A 9,505-nucleotide genomic window follows, 5' to 3' on the forward strand; every position below is an offset into this window, starting at 1 on the left:
TGGTGAATACTGAACATATGAATCGTGACTCAGTAAACACTGAACATATGAATCGTGACACCATGAGTCCCTCATTTTCTCCGTTATTTGACCACGTGCCAGTTTCCATCTCTCATCCATCACTCGAATCACCTTCGCAATGCAACAGGACTGTGCCACAGTTTTTGTCACTTTGTAAATGATGAATAAAAGACCATTTTCATCCTTACATACTGCTCATACACTTTACTTGTTTAACTATGTGCAGTGTAAAACCAAAACCAAGCCTTGAATAATTTCCCAAGTAAAGGGAATCATTCGATCTTCATCACATCAGGACACAAACATATGGAAGGACACGCTTTTCGAATGCAAGTCAACCTTTATTTTGGTTAGAGGGGAATGTTTGTGCAACACATTATTCCTGAAAAACATGGGCATCTGGAATGACAGATTTAAAGTTACAGTTGCACACTGCTACCATTCATGCGACGTTTTGTTCTTTGGTAGAACAAGTTGCAACGCCGTTGGCATGAGTCCTAAACTTAAAAAAAAAAAACAACAACAAAACCATCATTATGTACTTTTGAGAGTACATGTGCTCTATAAAGATATATAGAACTTTCTAAAGTGCTCCATAGAAGGTTTCTAGGGCACTAGAAGTTCAGCAGCGTAGGTTCACCCACCTAGACTAAAGATTCAGCAGCAAATATTCAAATTTAAATTCAAATAGGTTTTATGCCTGAGGCGGCACATGCAGCGCTCTTCCTATCAGTAGTTTTACGCAGTTTGGTCCCCCAATCAACAGTGAACAGTCCACCAGGGTCTTTGTAGTGTGCACGTTTGTAGCCAGCACGGTTCCTATTTATACCCCCCAGGCAGTCACAGTCCACATCTGCCCAGTGTAGGCACTTCACATGGAAACAGGAACTTTTACAAACAGCAGCCTGACTTTGTGCCCTATATCTGTAACAACACATGAAATAAGGATCGGGTCAAATCTAATCGAGTGTTACGATGTCTTAATTATGACAAGTGCGTGACGAGCGAATGTATTCGTTCACGACAGAACTTATCTGTTAACAACGTCGCATTGAGCGTAAATGTATTACGATCGGCTTCTGCCCTTAAATCGCTCTAACAACGTGTGGATGGAATCAAAATAGCAGCTACTTGGGGATGAAAAAAAAAATTACACAACTATAAATGTGGCAGAAACCTACATGGGGAATTAGTTCAGCTTTTCACAATTAACCAACCCGTGTGTGGGCCGTGTAACTGCAATCTGTGTTTCGAATCCCGAAGCTTAGTTTACTTTTCAGCATGTAACATTGAGCTGCTGTTGGCTATTGAACGGGAGAGACTTTGAAATGCGCTGCAATAACAAATCCAATGCAATAAATTATGGAACTGTGGAAAGGAAAGGATTTTGGTCCGAATGCAAAATGACAACTGTTACAGCTATACACAGTTAAGTCGCTAAATACAAAACGTTTAATTCTCATCTTAGGAAGCTTCTTTAAAAAAAATATGGGTTTTTGCATTAAAACAAAAAGTTACATTAAAACGGATAAAAACGTAAGTCGGCATCTTCCTCACTATGCCCGTTATCAAAGACAGTCCAAGGAAGAAATACTTAAGGCTCTTAAGGGGTAACCAGCGAGGCTAACATACCGCATGTCATTCATGTCACCTTCAAACTGCTCAGTGTTTGCTCCATCAGTTACACCAAAGCCTGTGTGCGGTGTAAAAATACCTGCACTCAGCTACCAGATGGCCCACTTTCATACGTACAGGCAAGAATCACACAGAAAAAAACCTCACACACACATACACCAGATACTGTAATGTGCATAAAGTGGGAAGATAACGAGCAAGGAGGCACCAGCAGACCTGAGAAAGGGAGGCACTCGGCATACAAGACTATTCCCAAAAGCAGCGGACAACATCTAATTTAAAGTTGGATGTTTTCTTTATTACTTTACATTATATTAACTACAAGCTGCTGTAGTTTTTGTTTTTTTAACCCCCCCAAAATGAATCGACTTTTCTAGTTCTGAAAATAATCTTTACTGGTAGTACTCTTCGGGTTGAAAACCAAAATGGTACCTGAGATGAGCCATCTTCAGAATCAGCAACAAATATCAAAACTTGGTTACGTTTATGGACCATTAGTTGATGCTGATTTAAAAAAAAAAAAAACAAAAACAAACAAAAAAAAAAAAGAGCGAGAGAGAGAAATAGGGCTACTGATGGAGCAATCACGCAGTTCGATCCACACCATCACCACAATCACACTAGGCTTATCACAACTCTCAATTACAGTAGTACAGCAATGAGGCAAGTGTTCATATCACATCAGATTTAGCCTGTGGTTTGCTTTTATATTGCCATAAAAATTTCCAAGTGATCCGTTAATGCTCAAGTAAGGTTTTCCCTGGACAAGACTGAAAAATGACCATAAAATGGAAAGGCCTAGCCCGCTGTTTGGCCACGTATTAAACATCAGGCTGATCACCTTGCTTGGTCCACGCATACATACTTCAATGGGTTTTTTCCCCAAAGGGAGAAGCAGATCCTGATCAGGTTCACAAGCCTGGAACATTGAAGAAACTCAAGTATTTCACCGAAAACAACAGAAATAACACAAAAATACGAAACTATGCAGCGGGTGCAAAGGTTTAAAATAAATTCCATGGATCCCGCCCGGGGTGTGTCTACTTCAGGACAGACAGACAATATAACTAAAACTTATGGCATGCTCGACTGAGTGACATGCCGACACTAACACGGGGGGTTGGGGGGGGCTTGGCTGACACAATTAGGAAGGAAATATTTCACACTGAGAAAGCCTTAGAGTAACTGTCCAATCAGAGCCTTGAGGCCAATTTATGAACATTAGCCTCGAGAAACAGTCTTGTCGTAGGTGCATAACCCAGAGTCCATTTGCACTTTTTACTGATTCAAAGTTACAAGTGCAAATTAACATGTAAACATTGAAAGGGAACATCTGACCCCATGCAAGAAATGCCACAGCATGGCACAGAAGAAACAGTCTCACATTTTAGAAACATGGCACCTCTATAATTCCTTCGGTAAGCTGGGTATGTGGCCCATCGGTGTTAGCACTTCTAAGAAAAATCATGTAAACTACACCAAAATAAACTGAAAGGAACGCAGCATGTCGCACGTCTGACATGTACTGCATTGCAAAGAGAAGGTCGAGATAAATCTGTAGGACAAAAACAGGGAAAAAAAAAGAGAGAAAAAGTTGTTGTTTTTAACAGCCGTGACAGCAAATAAATACAGTGTTCGATTTACACAGATTTCTATATAGATTTTCCCCGATAGGCTGATTCATAATCTAATCTACACAAAAAGAGCCATTTGAAACCTTTCACAGAGTTAAATTGGGTAAACTGATGGCCATGACGTTTCAGGAAAAACATACAGTAAATCACTTGCAAGACTGGAAACAAAAAAAAGGAGGAGCAGAGACGTGTTTCTTATACTGAGTCTAACACTGAAGGATGACTTGCCTAAGCAGACCATTACTCATCTGTACCCTGGGTGGTGAATGTGCACACTACGACTATCGTTTGAATCTTGAGCCCTGCTCATCTTCACCATCACGCCCGCGTTCTGCTTTCGAAAGCACGGCGCCTGATAATCCGCACCCACATACTCCATGGGTGGCATCAGGTTCATCTGGCCCGTGTTTCCTGCTCGAGTCCTGTTTTCTATGGAGGTCACCGACATGCCTGTGTGAAAAGGAACACTTAGCTCTTGAGACCCTGAGCCATCACTGTTGGGCGTAGGCAAGACGCTATTCCACGGTGGCTGCACGTAATGGCCGTTGCTGTAATTCACAGCTCCGGGCATGGCAGTGACGGGTGGTGAAGGCGTGGACTTGTCTACAGGGGGCTTCATATTAAATGATTGGCTCATACACACATCTTGAGCATAGCTCATATTCTTGCCTGGAAAGCCAGGCCCTGCTGTGCCATCTCTGGCTGGATTCTTCCCTTGCTGAGCACCATCTGTGAGCGACTGGAGGTGAGACAGCTGCTGATTCCAGGGGTGCTGCTGTGGTAAGTGGGGCTGAGCTGGCTGTTGTTTCATATCGTGATAAGCATGTCTCATGTTCATGGGAGCCATATTGGGCAATGTCAGAGCAGCTTTGTCAGCAGTACTGGCGAGGGCACAGGAGGGCAGAGGGTTGTGAGCACACACGCGGGAACTGGCGTCAATCAACAGGTTACGGCTGATAGGGCTTGGGTTAGCTATCTGGCCTTCGCACACTGATGTGGCGCTGGCGCTGGCTCGTGCCTGGCAGAAGCGGCTGATCTGATGAACGATGCTCGTCAGGTCACTGGGCTGCTTCTGATGCAAGCTGGCTGCCATGGACAGAGGGATGGTTGAGGTAGACACAGTTACATTGGGTGGGGCATCTGCATCAGGAAGCTTGGCACCGGGCATGGCATTGCTAGGTGCTGAAAGACCTGGTCCGGGGGTTTGAGGAATGGTCTGAGAATGGGGGAAACTCAAGGAGTTCTGCAGGCCAGCTGACTGAGGCATTTCAGGCAGGTGATGGAGGTTTTGAGGACCTGATTGCTGCTGCTGCATGAGAACATGTTGATGGTTGAGAGGATGTTGTTGCACAGTCTGTTGTCTTCGTAGGCCAGGATGGACAGCTTGCTGATGTCCCAAGCTTTGCTGCTGTAGTAAACGTGGAGGGTGAGGCATGGCCTTCTGTTCCTGCATGCTCTGGGAGTGTGGAAGGGCCTGCTGGGGTTGTAAGCTCTGAGAACGTGGATGGTTCTTCTGGGTTTGCATGCTCTGAGAATGAAAGAGGTTCTTCTGAGTCTGCAAGCTCTGAGAATGGGGGATGTTCTTCTGAGCCAAAAGCTGTGACTGAGAGAGGGCCTGCATACACGGAAGAGTCTGAGGCAGGTTTAAAGTGCTTGGAGTGCCGTAGGGTCCATTCTGTGGGTTCATGGCAATCTCAGGGAGGAAGCGGACTTGAGGATGCTCCAGGATTCTTTTAACAGGGAGTTTGACTATGGCCAGAAGGCCAGTCCTGGTGCTGACCTGAGTAGGGTAGGGGCTGTAGCGCTGGCTAGAGGTGTCGAGACCGTTCACTGTACGACGCAAGTGCTTCCTCTGAGGTACTTTAACGTTACTGGGAAAGATTTTTATAGTCAGAGGGTTGTTTGCAACTTTCTTAGCATAGGCATCCAACTCTGCTGGCGTGGGATATTGTGCAGATCGCATCTTCTGTGTAGTGTCCCCTAGGAAAAGTGAACAAAGGCGGCAGAGTAGCTAATAGAAAACTAACATCATTTAACTTCTTGCTTATTTTGTGGAATGTTTAGACACACGTAGTTCTCTACAACAATGTTTACACAATGACTATATAGAAATTGTTAATGTCATCTCAAAAACTCATAATAAAAGTGAATAATTTCAATAAACATTTAATATTTGAGTGTGCCCAAGCCAAAGAATGATTGTGGGTCTGTAAATGTAAAAGCTGCAGATTGATTTTGTCCATATTCCATTACTGTGCAAAGACTTTCTCCAAAAACATCTTTGTCTTGATTATTTCCTTTTTTACCAAAATAACTTTGCTTGTTTCTGGTCTACAGATGACTCAATCGGCATCAGAAAAAAAAACTGGAACTCAATTGGAGTTCTGAAAGGGGATTATGGTTTAAAAAAAAAAAGGTACTTACATTTCTGAAGTCCAGTGTTCATCTGCGTGTGGGTGAGAAGCTGGAGAGAGGGTACTGATACTGGCAGACAAGCCAGCATGTCACACAGGCATTAATTCAGCGGTCACACACTCCTTATTACACTAAAAGATGACACATAAGCAGAAAAAGTAAGTGAATGTACCTTACTATTTAAACCCAAAGGTGACGAAACAGGTTAGATCCACCATGATGTACTCAAAAAGCAACACTTTTATAAACTTACTTTTTTTTTTTTTTTTTTTTAAATCAACCCCTCTGTCTCTATTCGGAAGGTGCATATAATCCGTGTAACACCACATCCCTGGTAACCATCTTCTGTAAAACTATGAGTGATGTAAGTCAAAATGGCTTCTTATTGCATGCACGTGTAAAACAGAGACAATCTGATAGCTTATCACATTTGATAGCCAGACTGTATTCAGTCTCTGAAAACCTCCACATGTTATCAGCTTCCAGCCTCTGTTTTCCTTAAACATCGCTCCGGATCAGGAACTAAAGTGGCCTTCCAACTGCCTCACCATGTATTTCTCCATGACCTTTATAAATAGTTCTGTGAAGCAGCTGGTGTCAGGGAACACAGTGCACACCCTGCAGTGTGCGTCATTCTCCAGTAAGCATGGCAGGAGACGCTGCAGTAGGAACACAGGCCTCATGATCTCCAGCTGATTCCTCCATCCTGAGCTTATCCTCCATTTTAAGCCACAGACATGAATCTTTCAAGAACACGATTAGTCTCGCATAGGCAGACCACTGTGTGCTGTTAAAACCATTACCTCATTCTTTCAGATTACATTTGACAATCTGCACAATAGAATAGATTTAGAGCTTGGTGAGATTTACATTGTATACACCAATCTGTCACCCAACAATTCTTTAATGGGAACGCTTTAACTAGGAAAGCATTGCTCTGATATTTAGTACTACATACTGACACATCGGATTCGACTTTTTTCCTGATGTACTAACACCGACGTGTTTATGCTGTGAGTAATTTGTCTGACACGATACAGAACACAAGACGTGACTTGTCTTAAAGCATGTCACGTCACAAGTCTGATGTCTCACATGACTTGCAGAAAAAGTCGCCTGTGACCATGAGATCAGTATCAGGTATCGGTCATTATTCAGAGCTGATATTGATATTGTACTGAAATGGGAAAATAGGATTGGTGCATCCTCATTGTCAGCTTAAACACCTCTCTAGAAAGTCAGCTCATCTGACCAGACCTTCCTATATATATATATATATATAAATATATAAAAATAGAGGTAACCTTAAATGATGAACTAGGCTAGCTATTCATAGATGTGTCTTGTATTAGATGTTAAATTAAGTTACAGTAATCCTAGGCCAGTTAAGTGACTTAACTCAAGCCAAGGAAACCAGAATGACACTAAAGCAACACTATTATCCCCAACCACACATAACACACTGAGCACAGAGATCGAGGAAGAGCACAGAGATCAGAGCACAGAGATAAAGGGAGAGTTAATGTTAGTTGGTCTGCTAAAGCTATTCTGTACAGGCTATTTAGCTAGCCAGCACTGGGTAACCTGTGTGCGAGCTAGCAAAGCAAACTTGGGCTTTGCTAGGTCTGGAAAATGATCTGACCAAGCAAACGACATCTTATCTCATCACTACATGTTCCTGAACACATTCTGCTAGTTTGTACTGCATATTATCCTAACGAAAGATAGGTTTGTCTTATACAATACACCATGGTAACTAGTTTAGCTCAACGCTAAGACTTTGTTAGCTTACAAATTCCTGGCTATCTGTCCAGCTAGCATTATTTTCCCAACGCGTATTACGACAAAAACCAACCTTCTGCATCAGGATTGGTTAGCAGTTTAATCGTATACGCGGTCAGCCAATCACGACGCACGAGGCATGACGGTGTTAGCCAATCCTAGCGCGTGAAGTTAGATTAGTCGGAAAACGGGTAGGAGAAAAAAATAAGGCTGAATTCTAACAGCTATTCCAGGCTTCTTTGTGCTGCCCTGTGTTGGTTTAGTGCTCACGTATTATAGTAAAAAATACATCTCTAGCACTCAGAAGGAACCGGTAATAAGATTAAACTTACTCTCCAGCATTCTACGCGATGTTTAGGTCTCAAAACTGCATTTTGAAGCTTTGTCCAGCGCTCTTAGTTTCCCAGTGAAGCGACGGTTTGGTCTCTGAGCCTAGCCGCACCGTGCGCATGCGCGTTACAGTTTTCCCACGCATCTTCTTCTGTGAGTGCAGAGAGAGCGAGCTGTTGAGACACAAAGCGCTGCCTCTCTGTCGGAGCTCATCCTCTAGTCACCACACTACACTCATGCAGCTCAGAGTCTCATCAAAATATTCAGTGTTCTATTAAATTTGCATTAAATACATGTTCAGTAAAATGTTTTGTTTTTCTGTGGTAGGCTATTGAATATGTCTAACAAGATCTTTTTAAGAAGAAGAAGCCTTTATTTTGTCACATATACATTACGACACAGTGAAATTCTTTCTTCGTGTATCTCAACTTTGGAGGTCGGGGTCAGAGTGAAGGGTTGGCTGTGATACGGCTCCCATGGAGTGGTGTTAGTTAAGGGCCTTGCTCAGGGGCCCAACAGTGTCAGCTTGGCAGAGCTGGGGCTCAAACCCAGATCCTCCAATCATCAACTCAGAGCCTTAACCACCTCAGCCACCATTGGTTTAAAACCTAAACCTCAAACATTGAGATTTTAAGGTAAGATGAGGTAGCTCAGTGATTAAGGCATTCGACTACTGATCGGAAGGTCATGTGGAGGTCATGGTTCGAATCCCATTGGTCCACCAAGTTGCAACTGCAGGGCCCCTGAGCAAGGCCCTTAACCCTCAATTGCTCAGGAGTATAAACTGAAATAAAAAATGTAAGTCACTCCGGATAAGAGTGTTATGTAAATAAGACAAAATATACCTTTATTTGTCCCACAAAGGGGAAATTCCTCTGTTACAGCAGCAAAAAGAATGTGTGTATATATATATATATATATATATATATATATATATATATATATATATATATACGTATATATATATATATATATATATATATATATAGTATAAAGAAGAAAAAAAAGACCACAAGTAAGTAGTTACACTAACAGACATATTGCACACAGGTAATATTGCACGTTTTTCAAAATGTATTGATTTATTGCATGTGTTGTTTAAATACTTTGTTATTACAGTAATCCAGACACTTAGGATGCATTAAAAATCTTAAAAATTAGAGTAGAATTGCTCATTCTACGTAAATAAGATAAAAGGTATAGTGGTGGTAGTGGGTAAGCACGGTGGTGGTAGTGTCATGACCGGGGCTTGCATGGCTCACTAATATTTATTGATGTAACTCATCACAGTAGCAGCAGAATCAATTCAGAAGTCGATAGAAATTTTCTGTCTGCAAATTTACAAAGAAATCCATCCAATCTGATAGGGAGCAACTTTAACATGCAGCAAGACAATAGACCAAAACACACAGCCAAGCAGAAGTCACCCCTGGGTCTACTGAAAGCTAAGATCAACTGATTAATGAGGAATGAGGAATGAGGTGTGGCTTCTGCTAGACAGGAACCATAACCTGCACCCACACCGGTTGGTTGTATGTAAGAACGGACATCACTGCACCAGGGCCTTTAATTATTTAACTTTTCAACCCACAGGACTAAAACCATTTATCCTGAAGTGTAGAAAGGAATAAAAATAAAATTACCAGCACTTTTCCTAATGACCAGTCAACTGGTTACCTATCTAACCA

The 9,505-nt window shown here is 42.2% G+C and overlaps 1 protein-coding gene across 1 annotated transcript; it reads right to left on the bottom strand.

Moving 5' to 3' along the window:
• Window positions 1-341: 341 nt before the first annotated feature.
• On the bottom strand, window positions 342-7,975 carry fam222bb (family with sequence similarity 222 member Bb). The gene is made up of 3 exons (XM_060888635.1): window positions 7,820-7,975; window positions 5,715-5,836; window positions 342-5,270 (listed from the first exon to the last, which is right to left on the bottom strand). The coding sequence occupies exons 2-3, from the start codon at window positions 5,791-5,793 to the stop codon at window positions 3,535-3,537; spliced, it is 1,815 nt and encodes a 604-aa protein (XP_060744618.1). The 5' UTR covers window positions 5,794-5,836; window positions 7,820-7,975; the 3' UTR covers window positions 342-3,534.
• Window positions 7,976-9,505: the final 1,530 nt, after the last annotated feature.

This window comes from Tachysurus vachellii, chromosome 15, assembly GCF_030014155.1.
Source record: "Tachysurus vachellii isolate PV-2020 chromosome 15, HZAU_Pvac_v1, whole genome shotgun sequence".
Taxonomy (NCBI): Eukaryota; Metazoa; Chordata; class Actinopteri; order Siluriformes; family Bagridae; genus Tachysurus; species Tachysurus vachellii.

Excerpts from the sequence above, each read along its gene's own strand:
- fam222bb (XM_060888635.1), bottom strand. The coding sequence starts at position 5,793 with ATGCTGGCTTGTCTGCCAGTATCAGTACCCTCTCTCCAGCTTCTCACC. Across the intron at positions 5,271-5,714 it reads GAACACTGGACTTCAGAAAT|GGGACACTACACAGAAGATG; the intron begins GTAAGTACCTTT and ends CACTTTTCCTAG.